This window comes from Pocillopora verrucosa, chromosome 11, assembly GCF_036669915.1.
Source record: "Pocillopora verrucosa isolate sample1 chromosome 11, ASM3666991v2, whole genome shotgun sequence".
Taxonomy (NCBI): domain Eukaryota; kingdom Metazoa; phylum Cnidaria; class Anthozoa; order Scleractinia; family Pocilloporidae; genus Pocillopora; species Pocillopora verrucosa.
Genome location: NC_089322.1, coordinates 13,918,820 through 13,936,434, shown reverse-complemented (window position 1 = coordinate 13,936,434; position 17,615 = coordinate 13,918,820). Strand labels below are relative to the sequence as shown.

Sequence of the window (17,615 nt, the reverse complement as noted above, 5' to 3'; positions counted from 1 at the left end):
GACTGATACTTAGAAAAAAAAGAAAAAACCGCACACATATGAAAATATTACCTTTTGTAACACAATCTCATCCGGCTTTGCCAAGTGGAAATGACACCCTAAAACTAACCCTTAATATCACATCGTAAACGGAAGTCATGAAAGGATATCCTAACAACAGCTAAGCTTTCAGGTTAGAAGATTTAAAAGCGCAAGCGAATGGCAGGGGTCGCTCAAGCAATCAACACCTTTTAACGATCGACTACCTTTTGCTTTCCGATGTTCCAGCGGCGGATTTGGACCCCCCGGTCCAAATTCGCTAGCGGATATGGACCCCCCGGGTCTTTTTACTTTAATCTCGTCTGCAATTTCCTAGGACAAATTTACTCTGAGTCCTGAGTCGATATTATTTTAAATTAAACCGAGAGCTCAGTTATAAATAAGCTTTTGTTAAACCGTCTTACTCGACAGCCTTTATCATAAAGTTGATAGACTTTTCTCATGAAGGAGATATGATCATCTATGAGCTGAAACGAAGACAAAGGGACCTTTAGAAATACTGAGATAATCGATAGCTGGCAGAAACTATGACGCCATGACGGCCTATGACAAAAAACAACGGCCGCGCACTCAGAATAAAGCCCTCGCCTTCTTTCTGATAACTGAAGAGCACATATATCGAAGTTTACCGTACTAATTATTTTTCCCAGAAAAAACGTACTTGAAGCTTGTGTGTCCTCAACCGTCCAAAATAAGATATCGCAGCTCGACTTTAAATTGTGATTTTTCCCACACATTTCAACGGACGCTATTCAAACTGCTTTTGACGCAAAGCTCTTTCTGTGCTTTATTAAGAGAATTGGGTCCCAAGAGCCATAAATATCAGAGACAAAAATGCGGGACTAAAATGCGGGGCTAGGCCAAGTTTTTAAAAACAGTGACGCCATGTTTTAAGACGTCGTGGTGTAGACAAAATTATCTATGGCCCGGACTGTTAAATGGGACGAGATGTGGATCAATCGAACACGGAGTAAACAAAAAAAAACCAAATTAATGAATGAAAGAAAAAACATAGTTGTTCACGAAACAAGGGATCAAAAATGCTCTCTGAAAAGTTAGATTCAGAGCTATGTGAGAGTATACTCTAAGTCGCAATCTTTTTTTTGCTGTTTGCCAATCCTTTCTCGACCCATTGTCTTTTATTCGTTTGCAAAACGTTTCTTTGCGTTTTGTTTCATTCTTTTTTGCAAAACCAACCTCCACGTCACTCCAAGTCAACAACAAGTATTCACTAATTCGGAAGGTACCGGAATTTATTTGGTGTCACCTTACATATGTAAATGAGCTTCTGAATATTATCAGTATAATTCACACCTTATACACCTGCTCTAATGACCTTTCTGCTAATATAACAATAAAACAGCATATTTACTAGAACCAAATAAAAGCTTATGCAAGAGTAGAAGACGGCGGAACCCCACTGACTCCAACTTCCGTTAACTCGAAACAGTTTTTTTCCCTTAGGATTTAGCGGGTTCTACCGTATTTCCAAATTGTAACACTGCTCGGCTAACTCTGTTTAAAAATGAAACAAGGATGGTTCCCCTCTCCCCCTCCTCCCTTATAGAAATATCCCAAGGACAATAAGCATCATGTGCGATGCTCTAACGAACTGATTATCAGTTGTAGTTGTGAAGTTAATCTGTTGCTTTTTTTCTGTCGCTTCACCTTTTCTGACATCCTTGGTAATCCTAACGTAATTTTATATTTAAACCTTCCTATTCCCTGTAAAAGTTCCTTGTTTAGTTGTTGTAGTTTTGTTTTTGTTGTTGTTCCTGTTGTCGCTGTTAATGTAATATAATGTAAACTAAGCCATGATCGTGCTCTCGAGACGGACAATCAATTCGTCAAAATTTGGTCTTGCGTTAGGATTTGGATTCCAACAATCTCTCATTGCCTGGTACCTAAAACGAAAAAAAATGGTCGCATAAAGCTGCGTTTAGTCGAGAACTCATATCTTTTTTTAATTTTGGTAATTTGGAAACTTTGTCCTCATTTCATAAACATTACGAAATGTAATCTATATCAGACATTACGAAATGTAATCTATATCACATCATGAAGGAATGAGGTAAACATTTCCACCGTTAAGTGTTTTGCAAAATTTGTTAAAAAAAGAAAACTGAAGGCTTAGTTCTGTCTTATACAAGCACTGCCCAGATCGTTTCCCAAATAGCTAATTACCTCTACTTATTTTCTTTACCACAATTGGCAGTAATGTCGCATTCTGATTGACCAATTTGCTGTAGTCGGTAAGAGTACAGACGAAGCAGCTGCGTCAATGTGTCACGCAATGCATTTCTGATGTCGATGTTATGGTGGAAAATAAATCGAGAGTGCTTTAGCGAGATCTGTACTCCTGTCGAAAGCGATATTTGTTATCGAAATGTTGTGGACCACTCTGATGACGGATATCGTTGTCGATAACAAACCACTCTAAACCACTGTCGATTTGTCAAACCGAGTGGAACCATGTATATATATATATATATTTTTTTTTTTTAGTACTCGGTGTAGTATACGTTTAAATAGTCAACGAGAAGTGAAAATTATGGCAAGCCTTTAAAAACAAGAATAATGTAAGAATATCTTACATTTCGTCTGAACATCCGTTAGGCTTTTCCATTCTGTATCCGTTCTTTAGCTTTTCTATCAGTTCCGAGGTGCTATCGCCAGCATAAGGTTTCAACCCTAAAAGCAGGGAATATTTTTTAGTTATATTAGCCGTCTTAAATGTCGTTTTTAAGACACGTAACGCCAAGATTTCTACTCTGACTAATACACAGAATCTAACCACCCAATGCTCGAAGCTTCACCTTTTCAAAATTGACTATGAACATCAATCTACCCGTCATCATCTTAGGTTTATACACAAAAAAATGTCACGCAACAGACTTCTTTTCCTAAGCATTTAACGCGAACTTCTGACTGAAAGCAGTTTTGAAAATTTTGAACGTTGTGTATTCTTTTTAGAAAATGCATCACAATGTTGAATGACAAATGAAACTGCAACTGACTCGCTCAGATACAGTTTAAACTTAAGAGAAATAGGGTATTTTTCTGCATCCGACTCAGTACTAGATGGAAACAAATCCTACCTCCTGATTCTATTTCCCAAAGCAGTACTCCATAAGCCCACCTGCGTTAAAACAAAAGCAAATTAAAGATTAAAAAGAGCCCTGAAAATAAAAATTAGTCTTTTGCCCATTATAAATAGATTTAAGAAAAATTAGTATCTGGAATCAGCGAGATATTTTGTACTGTTTTAAATATCTTAGTTCGTTCTAAAGTCACAGTCTCCCTCCCTCTGGCTAAATGTATAAAGCGGGGTACTGGTGAACTGTCAAGGAAAATTACGAAATTTCAGGGGCTTATATTGGTAGATGAGCATTTCAGTCAGGATTTTAGCCTCATACCCTATGGCCATTTCAAGTGACTTACACATCAGATTGCATCGTGAAAGTGTATGTCTCCAAGGACTCGATAGCCATCCATTTAACCGGAAGTTTACCCTGAATGCAGCAAATGAAAGAATCATATACATATGAGTTTGAAATTGTTCGACAGAATGACTGCGTTTAGGTTGGCCTTGGGTTGCCAGATGATTTTATCCAATTATACGTTATAAGAAACTTAAGGAAGAAGAGATAACGCAGTGGTGAGGCTGCTCTTGGACCTTGCGTCATATAAAGGTTGAGTTTTATGTTAGTTCTCGTCCTCTCCCCGGGGGTTTCTTCCGGGTCATTCAGTTATCCCCACCCCCCTCCCCCCTCCTTCACAAAAAACACCTTTCCAGATTCCAACTGGACCTGCAAATAGTGGAAAGAAGAGCCACCTCATGGAATTTCTACTGCCAAATTCAAATTCTTTCCATTAAAAGAGACATTTTGAACACGAAACCGTCATAATGTAGAGCACAAGAACATGAAGATCAGCTGTACGGAGGGTGTACGAATCAGATCTGAGAACTACAAAAAAATTATTACATTTGTAAGTCTATATACTTTTAGCACTTTCAACGAGTAATTTACCTGAGTTTCTTTCTTGTACATCAGCTCTTCGTACATACTACGGGCCATACCATAATCGGAAACCTTGGCAACGTAGTCCTTCCCCAGTAAAACATTCCTTGCTGCAAGGTCTCGGTGGATACACTGATACAAACAAAATTCCAAGTCATGTTTGATTGTTGTAGGTATTTGTTAAAGTCACTCGACAAAAATCAAATTTCTCAGCAGTTTGTGCTTTATTGAAATTCACCCATCGTTTGAATGGTATCATAAAGGAATTCAGTCCACAGAATCAAAACCAAGAATGACGATTCATCTTACATTATTGCGTAACTCTATGGAGAAATTTCCCCAAACAAAAACCAAAACATTTCAAGTAGAAAATGAGGTGAAAGAAGAAAAATATAAATGATATTGGTAGATCCAATCCCCAACTTTCACAGTCCTGCCATGCATTAACAGGCGGTAGGCGGCTGTCACACAATTTTCCGTTGGCTAAAAATGTTTCAGAATGCTGGAAACCACTTCTCGGGGCGTGTTGCTTTGTAACACACCATGCTTGCCACGAAGACATACTTCAATTCTGCCGCCTACTCAGCTCACATCATACATGTATTACAGTTTCTAACGGCAAACCTGTGTCAGAGGTTAAATTACAAAAGAAAAAACAATCGGAAGACTAGACAGTGCTGAGGGTTGCTGGGGTTATGGCAGGAAGAAAAGTAAGTATGCTTAGAATGTTCCTCCTACTACTATGAACTCACCCTGCAGTCCGCTAAATGTGCCATTCCTTGCGCTACATCAACGGCTATCGATATTTTCATATGTTCTGTTAAGCCGCTTCTAGTGTTATTTCCATCTTGTTGTCTGTACCGTTTTAAGAAATCTAACAAGCAGCCGTTTTCTGCTAGCTCTATTATAACAAGTAGGTGGTCTAGAGATAAAGAAATGAATGGAATGAAAACAATGGGCTTGTCTAAAATAGTTTCAAACATTAAGGGCTCCAAGTTGCAAAATGTTTAGCATTACGGTTATGACATGTAAAATAACGTTCATTATAAGGAAAAACAGCAATTGTTAGGTTGGTTAGATAAAACCCATGAAAATGGGACCAAAGGAACGAGGATGGCAAAGAATGAAGAAAATTTACTCTGATTGCAAATGACGAGCTTAGGAAATTGGGTCGTTCTATTGGATGTGTAATGTTACTTTTGACGTAAAATGAAAACACAAAATATTGGTTTGATGAAAAAGAATCACAATAAAATAGTACGACTGAATGAGGAAGAAGCGAGAATGGTCAAAGATTAAAAAGATTTAAAAGTATTGCAAACAAACATAAAAAAATCAGGCTAAAAGTTGCACTAAATGTGAATTAACTTCCCAAGCAACTACCAGAGGTCATTGACGTGTAACTTCTTCTCATGATATTGATACATTATCCACCAAATATGTGGAGAGCTTGAGAGTCAAAGCACCACTTAATCATAACTAATTGAGTAATAAATGTGTGATAACTAGAAGGGAGAATTGCACTTTAATTTTTTAGAGTAAAAGGGTTACTGTAGGGTTCTGAATGATCGTTCAAGTATTTTACTGACCATCTTGAGTGCATGCTCCGATCAAATTCACAAGGTTCGGATGGTGTCCTACATTAGCCATGATTTCCAACTCATTGTACAAGTCTTTTATTTCCACCTCTGTGGCAGTTGCTGTTAATTAAAGAAGGGTGAAATTTGCTGACATTGAAAACAGGTTTATACATGTAACTTATACGATGCTCACAAGAGTTTTTCGTTATTCATGGAAATATAGAGAAAGTCAACATCAAATTTCCCATGAGAGTATCTCTTGGCTACAGCCGGCTGACCGGCTAACCGGCTGACCGGCTGACCGGCTGACAGGCTGACTGACTAGCTGACTGGTTTACTGACTGACTGACTGACTGACTGACATTCTGACTACCTGACTGACTGACTGACCAACTGACAGACTGAATGACTGACCAACAAACCGGTTGACTGACCAGCTAACTGACTGACTAACTGACTAGGCTGGCTGGCTCGGTTAGCTGTCTAGCTGGGTGTCTGGCTGACTAATTGACAGACTGTCGTAATTCCTAGTTGATTAGCTGACTAGTTCACTGACTGTCTGGCTGCCAAACTGGCTTACTAACCGACTAACTAACTGACTGCCTATCTGATTGATCAAAACTGACAAGCTGACTGCTTAACATGCTACACGTGAACCTTACATGCAAGACTTACGTTTTAAAGCTTTTACAGCGCAAGGAATGATTTTCCCGTTATCTTGTAACAGCTCTCCTTTAAAAACGACGCCAAAGGCTCCCGAACCTAGTTCACTCAACAGTTTAATATTCTCGTAGGGAAACTCTTCCCAGTTCATCTCGCCCGACCTGTAAGCAGCGTTTGTAAACGAGTATGTTAATCCTCCAACATCCTCATCATGGCAAACTGCGACTTTGTTCTGAAAGAGAAAAATGTGTGCAGCCAGTGATTTCACATCAAGGATGGCGTAATTTTAGTCAAACGGAAGGGATAAGTCGACAGAAACTTTCGTACCGTGCGCTATATTTCTGATGGAGAAATGTTTCAATTGAGTTTCCAAAGTAATCCGGGATTACTTTGGTTCAGTTGCCTTGCTGTGTTGTGTGACTAATCCAGAAACTTACACCACTTTCTTAAAAGCGCTTTAAGCGGCTTTCTTGTTTTTTACCTTGAGTTCTCACCCTCGTGATATTTGATATATCGGTATCTGGTTTATGCTTATATGGGATTGACGCAATAATTGTATCTACTGTTATGGTACCTTTAGAGCTCGAAATCGAGTTTCTCTTTTCTTTCTTTCCCGCGCTTTCTTCCGTCTGTACACAATAATGCCGATGAGTATGCCAAGAATCAAGAGTACACCTAACACGGCCAAGACAATAATCCACCATGCCAAAGCTGTAATAAAAAATATGTATGATATCAGAATGAAAGCCACACATGACATTGTGGACCTTTTCCAAAGGCTTTGTATCAGTATTAAAGGAATGGCCATAGGTAAGATGAGACGGGGCATATGGCGTAAGATTACGAGGTAAGAAGCCCTTTGGTGTAAGATGTGAGTAGCACTACAGTGTTAAAATGGCTTGTTAAAGCCTGACTCTGATTCAAAATTTCTCTCCCTAGTTTCGAAACGAGGGAATCCATCGAAATTTTACAACAGGAAGACGAAATTTCCAATATATGTTTGCCAGAGTATAACAACCTGCGTTTAGACGCTTACAAATTGCGAAGGTACGATAGTAATGCATAAAACTAAAGATAAAGAAATTATAGCACGAGACGTCACGTGTGAGGGTTAAAAAAACAGAGAAAAAACTTTATATTCACCGAATACTTGTGGATAACTTTGTCAATTTTACAAATTGCTGTATATAACTTAAAATGGCTTACGTGCGGGTTCGGTTTCATGGCCAGTTTCCTCGTTGAAGTTGGGTCCATACGGGTTAACAGCACCGACCCGTATCATGTAGACAGTCTCAGGTTCGAGAGACTTAATCCTGTACGAGTGGTCTGTAGTTTCAGTGGTTGCTGTTTGATTATGCTCGCTGTAGGTCTTTTCACCATATGCTCTGTATTGCACCGAGTAAGTGCGAACGTCGAAAGTTTCAGCATCTTCCGACGGTTTCCATCGAATGCTCAGCTCATCTGATTTGATATCAAAGATCTCCACACCATTAGGCTCTGGAGGTTCGGCTAAAAATGAAGAATAGATAGGAAATGATCGTAAATTTCGAAAAGAGTGGACAATCAAAGTGATTATCTGAGGGCTAAACGATGAAACAAGGTGCAAGTTTCAAGTAACAGAGACATTTGGAAATTACTCAAACAATGGCGAATGTTTTTAATATTACTGCTTGAAGGTTTTTGCCTCTGAGTGCGTCTGTGGCATAACCCGCTCATTTTCCATGTTATTTTGCTTTCTTCATATCCTTTCCAATCACATGATGCAAGAAAAGCCTCCTTATGTAACGTTTCTATTGACATTAACCCTTTCTTACCCGGGTGATTAAATCTTACGAAGTAAGTGGTCCATTGAGCACCAGTTTGCACATTCTCCACAACGTTTTCGTATAAACATCCCACTTTCCCAACAGGAGTATTTGTTCAACAATCAAAAGCTCTCTTAGTTAGCAATTAATGATACTTTCAGGGGAAATTAGATACCAGGAGTGTTCCTACTTCTCCTGGATTGGAAACCACTCCATGACAGGTAATTCATCTGCAATTTTGCAATAGGAAAGGGACACATTCTTAGCAGTGCCACGTTGTTGTCTTCAATAATAAGAATGGGAGACCTGCTGTACTGCAACAACTCCAGATGCAGGGAGGAAATACGGTGGGATGGATGGTGAAAACTGTTGAGAGAGTCCGTGAGAAGGAAACCACTCCATGACAGGTAATTCATCTGCAATTTTGCTACGTTTCAGGAGCAGTGGCAGTTTGTTACCACCCATTCATACATATCCATGCTTCTGGGTGGAAAGAAGCATAATAAGAGACTGGAGTCCTGGGAAATATCGAATTACGCTCAAAAGCGTTAAAAAAACATGTAAATACCCAGTTTCACCACGGCACACTTACTCTTTGGAATAACTTTGGAAGCTTTTAGCCGTCCTACAAACCCATCTTTGGCTTCTTTAATTGTTGTCTGGACGACTGAGGCCTTTTTATCTACGGTAGTTGTTTCATTTTTTGGATCGGTTGTTACAATTTGGATGATAATGTTGAAATCCACTACCACACTTCCTTTCCTAAAATATTAAGGGACAAAAGTCGTTTTAGAAAATAGTCATACTGTAGCTACAATGATTTATAACGTGGTAACTTATAGAAACTTATAGGTAACTTATATGAGGATTGATTACAATAAAGGGCGTCAGAGGGTCTATTAGCTCTATGCAATAACGACTTACATATGCATTTCTCAATAATCAAGGAATTGTTTGCTATTTATCTTTGATAAGTGAAAGTGACTTTTTCGATAAAATTTTTGTGCCATGGAGATCATAGATATAGTTTGTCCACGCTTAGATCAATACAGCGCATGAATTAAGAGATATGCTACTAGATACTATTGAGACTGATTCACGCCAAAATGAAATGTTTGGAGTTTTTAATTGTGGAGTTAAGAATTAGGAATACGCTCTGGTACTCACGTCAATTTCAAAACCTCCGTTCTCATGTATCCTAAAGTATTTCTGTAAACGATGTCCATCTGAAACATAACAAGAGATGTTGCTTTCAGTTATTTTTCAGTTATTAGAACTCTCTAAACACTTGCATTCGAAGCTATTGAACGGGTTGACGAGGTGACAGATAGAGAGAAAGATGGTTGGTAAGTCATTCGGTGGAATAAGTGGTACGAACAGACAGTGGGGAGGAAGATAAGAATCCAGGGAAAGAGGAGGGAAGGAGGGAGGAAGGACTGAAGAGAGAGTGAGAGGGTGGGAGAAATGGTGGAGTGTTGGAAGGGGAAACGAAGGAGGAAGAAGAATGGGAAGGGAGGAGAAAGAAGAAAGGAGGGAAGGAGGTGACACGAGGAAGAGAGAGAGAGAGGGAAGAAAGAGAGAGAAGGTAAGGTTGGGAGGGGAATGAGGGAGGGAAGAGGGAATTAATGGAGAATAGAAGAAAGAACAGAGGAAGGAGGAAAAGAAAGGAGGGAGGCTTGGAGAGGATAGCAAAAAGGGATGAGCGTGGGAGAAAAAAAGGAATGGGGAGAGAGGGAATGGAAAGATGGAAGAAATCATACCTCCTCGGTAAAGTTTTTCGCGATTGCCTCGTATTGTGGCGATGACTTATTCTCCAGCTCTTTCGTGTAGTTGTAATTTTCAACCTTCAGGGCCATTTCCACCTTGACTTGAACTGTAGTAAAAAAAAATCACAACATGCTCATCTCTACGACGGACGATATATAATACTTCTTCCTTCCTAGTACATTATTGCCTCTTTGAGTTTTAGTCAACAACCGAACTAACACTTTGTGACCAATTACAATCCATTTTAATCTTCCCATCCTTACCCTTGCTTGTTCCTTCCTGTTTATTTATACTCTCTTTTGCGGATTTGTCAACTACCGATTTAGCTATTGTTATCTTCAAGTTGAGGGAAGTTTTCTCGGGGCTAACATGTCTCCAAGAGCTTCCCAGATTTCTCCACGAGCTTCTCCAAGTTTTATTTCACTAGTATTTATGAATCACGCGACGGACTTTGCCGAAAAGGAGGGACTGCTTCTATGTATTAGGAAGTTATTAATTTATTTGAGACATGTAACTTTAAACGATACTTGTGGTTCCCTTTGAATTTAGAGTAAAGTGAGTTTAAGTTGAAAGGCGTGTTATCATCTACATACCAAGAACCTGTAGCGTGATGGTGTGAGAGATTTCGCCTACTTTACAGGTGTAGGCACCAGAATCTGCAATGGCCGCATCATTAATTTCAAGCAGTCGTCCTCCTCCTTTAACCTTCAACAAAAACAGCGACAGCGTTGGGATTATTATTTAGAAATCCTTGTTCAAAAGTCCTTAATAGCCCTTTATTAGCAAAGCTATTCTGGACCAGCTTCTTAACCTAAACAAGACTAATGATGTGTAATGAGATATTTTGAATGAAGATCTTTTTCTGCACGGCTTCTATTACAGGGTCACATCCACAATCCTTGGTACTTAATTGGTTCTTATTGGCAGTGAGCTCCTTAGCACTTATTGCTTCGATTGAATCTACAGTCCTGACCTCTCCACAGGAGACACCTCCTGGTTTATGAAAAGTGTCCTTTGAGCTAAGTTTCCCTTAAATGAAGACAACTGGAAGTGCATTTTTCCTCGTCGGGACCAAAGTTTATGTCCTCAGGGCGAGGTGACTTTCGGGACCAGAGTTTAGGTCCTCAGGGCGAGGTGCCTTTTCAAATGAGAAACACAGGCACATATATTGAAGGAGCTTTATTCTTAGCGGGGAACAAAATTTGTTACCCCGGAGAATGGGGATCCCTTGAAGAGGTTTCCATACGGAGAAATTCCACTATCGTTGGAATAATTGATCGTTTTGTATAGTACCGTTTGTTTATTTTATGTAAATGACCCCTGTAATTGAATTTGAAATCCTTAAGGAAAATTACCATAAAAAAAGAAATGATGAATTCTAGAAACGTAAAGAAAGGCATGCAAGAAGTTAGATATGTTCAATGAAAAGGGATTACAGGTGTTCTCATTGATATTGGAAGTAATCAAGATACAGCTCAGCTCGATATTCCGAAATAGGAAAGGGACACATTCTTAGCAGTGCCACGTTGTTGTCTTCAATAATAAGAATAGGAGACCTGCTGTACTGCAACAACTCCAGATGCAGGGAGGAAATACGGTGGGATGGATGGTGAAAACTGTTGAGAGAGTCCGTGAGAAGGTGGGGTAAAATATAACCAGATGGGTAGTATTAAAAAATGCTCAGCTTGCAGCGTGCAACCATCGAATTATGGATGCGCGCGGGAGGTTGCTAAGCACGAAAGAAGTGTAAGAGGCGAGGTACGACTCTAGCTTCTTGAGTGCTTAGCAAACATCCCTAGTGCATCCAAAACTCGATGGTTGCTTGCTGCATGCTAATCATTTCTTCAAAACTTTGATAATTTCAAACATCTTTGGCTCAGTGTGAAAAATAAAAGAAAGTAGTAGATATATACTTATAGAAAATAAGGAAAGAAGAGTCACCTGTCTTTTTGCATTTTCGACCTCGATTCCATCCTGACGTTCCCAGGTATAACTTCCATCACCACTTATGGTGCAGTTCAGAGACATTGACTCTCCATCAGTTACATTCACAACATCGGTGGCGATTTTAACAATTACTACAACAACAATATATTGAACCAAAGTTAGCTAATACATCGTAAACTAACCTCAGCATTATTTCTCATAGATTAGTTCATTTTTGACTTTGATGAGTCAGATATGTTTTTATATACTTTTTACTTTATTCTGTTTTTGATACTAACTTGAAGGACGAAATTATCCCGGGGTGACACTATTTAATTTGCTTGGAAGTAACAAGAAAAAAAACCGGAATCTCCTCATTTTTCAATAGAATCGGAATTCGCACGGAAATTCACAACTTTTTAGCCGCAGAAAAATTAAATTTAGAGAAGTTAAGGATCAGTTACCAAACAGCGAAAGTTTCTCTGTCTTAAAATTGTAACGATTGAACGCAATTTTTGTCTTGGTTTGGTTGCCATCGAGCAATTTGGAAATATCTTGAAAGCGCTTGTTCTTTCAAGATTTGTGGCATAACATTTGTGGCAGAGCATCTCGATGGTGACAAGGAAAACAGATAACACGTAGCTTGAAAGCGTTTCATCTTCCAAAGGTCTTTCTCCTGCTTTTCTTGTATTGCAGAATATGTTTCACTTGAAAGTGAGTCTTTCAAGTTTGTCAGGTGGGGCCTGACATAATTCTTAGTCTGAAAGTTGTTCCTTTAACAGCGAATTGAAACACACAGGCTTCAATGGGTGTTTTCTCAAGTCTATCCAAAGTGATCAGATACAATGCGTATTCAACTAGTCAATAATCCAATCTCTGATGACGTGCGTTGGCTCACTTACTACTATCACTTACCTGGCTTGTTAGCGGAAACTTTATTGTTGCTTCTACGCAATCAAAGTTTAGCAATGAGGTGAACAGATCAAAAAATCAAAATAAAAAGTAGGAATGTACTTATCTGATTCAAGCAATTGCCGTAATCCAGCTTTTGATGTTCTAGGAGAGAGAAAAAACTGCAGGTTAAAAAGAGGAAACAATTGCAATAAGCTCATTCATTCCGTTCCTGCGCCGCGAAAGAGATTGGATCCTGTAACTCTAGGAAGCTCAGCCGTTCGATAGAAGACTTCGGCTTCCATGATGAATCGCGCTGATGGTTTCGATCCAAATTTTTAATGTGTTTTCTTAATTGTAATTCGCGCTTAGGTGAAGTATTAATTGTAAGATGAACCTTTCAGGTTTAAGCAACCGCATAGACACTTACCGATTGCAAGCGTTGATGTAATTCTCTACATTCATGGCAGAAATAACAGCACCTCTGTAGAATGCGAAAATCCAAACATATGCAAATTTCTTTAGAATTTTTGAATAAATATTGAACCACCTGCATCAACTTCGGTCAGCTGCTTGATGAGGGTTTCTCGCCCAAAATTTCATCAACTCTCTCTTTGATATTTATAATTTTATCCAGAGAACGTTCAACTCTTGGGTTTAGCTGTTCGAGTGACAGTGAAACTTTCATAATTTTGACGAATTCTGTGAAACCTTTACAATGGTCAAGGTTGTTATGAAAATGATTATTAAAAAGGTATTACCATAACAACTGTGACGTCTTTGTGTAAGCTTTTGTTAAAACAACAGCCGGAACTTTCAGCACACTTACCAGCGATTTTTCACCGAAGAACTGGAATCTTATATGAAATATATTATGCTTGGTGATCGTCCAACTGAAGTAAAAGTTGCTGTCATGTTGTGGGGAACATTTCATATCAGGCAACAAAGCCGCCGAGAGATGTTTTAAAAGCTCTCTGGAAATGAAAATGAGTATAAAGTTTCGAAATTTGAAGCGTATTACTAAGAGTATTTTGTTTTCAGTATTCAGCTTTCTACGCATTTGTTCAAGCGTGAAACATGCAAGTTTGGTACACACCGTCACATTACCGTGTTTATGTTTCTGCAAGTAAATACCACCTTAAATCAAGATTCATTTTCCGCCAAATTCTATTTAATGCCGTTTGTAAAGCCTTCTCACGCGTTCAATTAAAGTCGCAGCTCGACAGCAGGGATTTCGCATGGCTGGGAATGGAGAAGCGTGACAGTTTGTCAAGACAAAGTTGTATTTTTCACGCTTGGACAAACACCGAAAAATTGAACTGTTTACTACGCTTTCTTGGAAAAGGAATGGCCACAACAAAACATGTTGATCAAATTAAAGATTCTGACCCTAAAATTATTTTAGCAATTTAAAGTATACTATATGTACACCCTATACACACAAATTTTTTTTTTTTCAGTAAAAAAGGTTCCCAAGGAAAAGGGTAAAATTTAAATTTAGGAAGATGTTGGTCACTTGCTAGGCAACGGGTCCCGTTTCAGCAGTACACAGGCAAGCCGCGGGAATCAGATGCTTGCGTGCGTGTTTGTGATGTTTCTCAACTCGATAAGCTGGAAACCACTCGCTTCGCCTCGTGGTTTCCTATGCTTATCTCGTGTTCTCCCAACCTCCCGCGTGTTTACATCAGGCTATGTAAACACGGAAACCATTTTAATAACACATCTATCATATTTCAATAATGTCGCACAAAAGCACAATTGTTGCGAAGATACGCATTTTGTATAGCCCTGTGTTGCTGATCTCGCCAAAAAAGTGCGTTAAGCAAAGTGAAATAAATAAAGAATTGAAGATAACAACATTCTTCCGCCCTAATCTTCTGAGAGACAAGTTTCTGTCAAGAAACGATTAATATAGAAGCTACTCGTATGTTCGATCTGGTTTCTGCACGACGTTTGTAATTTCCTAAATTAAGTGCAGTAACTCGATTCAACGCCAACAGGAGAGTTCGAGCTAGCTGGTAGAAAACGGAAACGTATTTACGCATTTACAGAAAGTTCTCACATCTCTGAACATACGGTCGCAGAACTGCCTTCGTTATGATCGCTGCGGCCCCTTTGTGTGATCACATATAAAACAGCAACTTGTTTTTTCACAAAGTCATTACGCTAATGGATTTCCATCCACATGCATACATAATCACATTAATCGATTGAAGTGAGACAAGGCGAGATGAGGTAATGAAAACTATGAAAAATAAAAGGCAAAAACCTAGAATTATAACAGGCTGAGTGCCTCAACTATCAGAGCAGAAATTATAGGTAACAAATTATTATGAAATAAACAGAAAACTTACATCTGTGTCCTTTCAACCTTGGGAAACAACTTATAGCCCTTATATTCCTTTTATCCGTCCTTTTAGCAGTGACCATAAGACCGCAAAAACCGTAAACCGTAAATAAACTGTAAGACTAGGAATCTACCACGAAAACGTTCACTAGCGTCGTCATCCGGGACCTAGCGCCTGGCCCAGACTACCACAACGCCACGTAAAAAACTAAAGTCACGCACAATTCTGCGGTAATAGAACAAATTTCGTGAAACTCTCTTTCTCGTAACGTGGGTGGATGAATTTCAAATATGTTTGATCTACAAACACAATTCCACTCAGTTCAGACTGAATTGCCTTGATTCATTAACTTCTACTTCCTTTAATTTCCTTATTGATCAAAAGTTATTTTCTCATATTTGTCTAATATTCAGAGTGCTATAGTTATAACTGTGACTGACAGACACATGATGTTAAGCATGACGTTGTTGTCTCGTCGACTAAACCAAATTCAGCAACACACCTTGATCTCGGGTCAGCCAAAAAATAGACACAATGAAGACGCGATATGGAAAGTTTATTTCATTATAAAAATGATATGATATTCGTATGTAACTCCGAATCTATTTCTCTCCATCAAGCCGTCTATAGATTAAACCATTGTAACACAACACATGCGCATGTTGGGAATTGAAAGTCACTTTTCACGTTTCAAATCACTTTTCAAACTGTTGTTACGTGATTATGCATCTACTGCAACATTTTGCCATACGGCTTATGGACCCCGCCAAAACGGGGATACACTGAACCACGACTAGCTTGCTTAAGATCAAACGTAACGCGTGAAAAAATTAATATAATCTAAAAACCATGTCGCGACTGAAAGAAAGCTTCACAAGTTGCTTACTTGGGAGATAAGTTTCTAAAGAAATTGTGGGTACCAGGTCGGTGAGGGGTATTATAAGATAATTTGTTACTTCCAGGCAAATTAAATGGCTGTCACCACGAGATAATTTCGTCCTTCAAGTTAGTATCGAAAATGAAATAATCTGAAAAAGTAAAAAAAATATCTGACTCACCAAAGTTAAAAATGAACTAATCTTTGAGAAATAATGCTGAGGTTAGTCTAAGATATATTTGCTAACATTGGTTCAATATTTTGTTGTCGTAGTAATTGACATCATAACACCATCGTTGTTATGAATGTAACTGAGGAAGTACCACTGTCTCTGAACTGCACCATAAGTGGCGATGGAAGTTATACTTGGGAACGTCGGGATGGAATCGAGATCGAAAATGCGAAAAGACAGGAGTCTTCTTTCCTTATTTTCTATAAGTATGTATCTACTACTTTCTTTTATTTTCCACACTGAGTGAAAGGTGTTTGAAAGTAGCAAAGTTTAAAGAAATGATCAGCATGCAGCGAACAACCATCGAGTTTTGGATGCACTTGGAAGGTTTGCTAAGCACTCAAGAAGCTAGAGTCGCACCTCCCCTCTTACGCTTTTTTTCTTTTGCTTAGCAACCTCCGCGTACATCCATAATTCGATGGATTGAATTGACCCAGGATCCAAAAGTTAAGGTAGTCAATTAAGTCTAATTCATTTCTTTGTCATCTTTTACCCCAACAAGCTGGTGCCATTTCATCAGAATGGTGTAAGGGATGTATCTATCTAGAGCTATATCATCATATATGCCGGATTATTCGGGAGTCTCCCGGACACAGAGCCAATCTCCCGCTCTCCCGTACGGGTGACCAAAACTCCCGGATAAAAGGAAGTTTGAATCAGTTGCCCGCAAAAAAAAAAAACTAAGATTTAAGCTCCATATGTTCCAAAGTTCCAAAATCATCTGGCTTCTTATGCCTGTATTACGGTTTATTTCATAGGTACTGAGATTTACCCACAAAAATCGAAGTGAATAAAATTCGTATTGATTCTAGATGTAGCCAATCAGGAGTACGAACGACAAAATTTCACCGTGAAAAATAATCGTTCGTCCAATCAGCAACGCGAACGACGAAATTTCACTAATGATGAATGAACGTACTGAAGAGAACGTCATGCGAGAGCCGTTGCACAAAACCCGCGCGCTTTGAAAAATGGCCGAGGGAAGGTTCGCTTCTGTTTACTCAGTTGAAGAATTCATTTTAGAACACGAAAACATAATACGAAAACGAAACTCTAAAGCTTTCTTCTCAAAATCAAGCAAAACAACATCAGACATTTAAAAGAAATATGACTGGAACTCATCGTGATACAAGGTTTTGTTCAGATTTAAATTTGTCGCTTTACTGAGCCAGCATGTTTTTTGAACAGCGGTAAAAGCTTAGTTAGCAAGCTGTAGCACAGGTGGTAAACAGAGAAGATTTCGACGAGAAGAGCGGTGGAAAGTATCCATTTTTCGAGTCCTACCAGGAATCTGCAAGCCCAAATGGAGCTAAATCTATCCGTAAAAATATCCTATTTGTGTTTTTTAATATGCGGCCTTCTATTTTATCAGAAATGGCTCTACTTTACGTGTTTTAAGAGATCGTAAACTGAAGAAAATTTTGAGAGGTCGGCACCAATGGAGGCATGAAAGACACTGGTTGTT

At 38.9% G+C, this 17,615-nt stretch overlaps 1 protein-coding gene across 1 annotated transcript; it reads right to left on the bottom strand.

Annotated features, from left to right (window-relative positions):
- Window positions 1–1,266: 1,266 nt before the first annotated feature.
- Window positions 1,267–15,203, bottom strand: LOC131782781 (angiopoietin-1 receptor-like). Its single transcript, XM_066158658.1, has 18 exons — window positions 15,048–15,203; window positions 13,523–13,667; window positions 13,124–13,177; window positions 11,818–12,858; window positions 10,470–10,581; window positions 9,870–9,982; window positions 9,277–9,335; window positions 8,702–8,871; window positions 7,511–7,813; window positions 6,879–7,015; window positions 6,317–6,536; window positions 5,651–5,761; window positions 4,814–4,983; window positions 4,071–4,193; window positions 3,481–3,551; window positions 3,138–3,178; window positions 2,634–2,730; window positions 1,267–1,943 (listed from the first exon to the last, which is right to left on the bottom strand). The coding sequence occupies exons 4-18, from the start codon at window positions 11,902–11,904 to the stop codon at window positions 1,847–1,849; spliced, it is 1,911 nt and encodes a 636-aa protein (XP_066014755.1). The 5' UTR covers window positions 11,905–12,858; window positions 13,124–13,177; window positions 13,523–13,667; window positions 15,048–15,203; the 3' UTR covers window positions 1,267–1,846.
- Between the last annotated feature and the right edge of the window lie 2,412 nt (window positions 15,204–17,615).

Coding starts and splice junctions, on each gene's coding strand:
- LOC131782781 (XM_066158658.1), bottom strand. CDS start 11,904: ATGTCTCTGAACTGCACCATAAGTGGTGATGGAAGTTATACCTGGGAA. Junction 7,814..8,701: donor TTCCAAAGTTATTCCAAAGA/GTAAGTGTGCCG, acceptor CTTCATTTTTAG/CCGAACCTCCAGAGCCTAAT. Junction 1,944..2,633: donor AACGGATGTTCAGACGAAAT/GTAAGATATTCT, acceptor TTTTCGTTTTAG/GTACCAGGCAATGAGAGATT.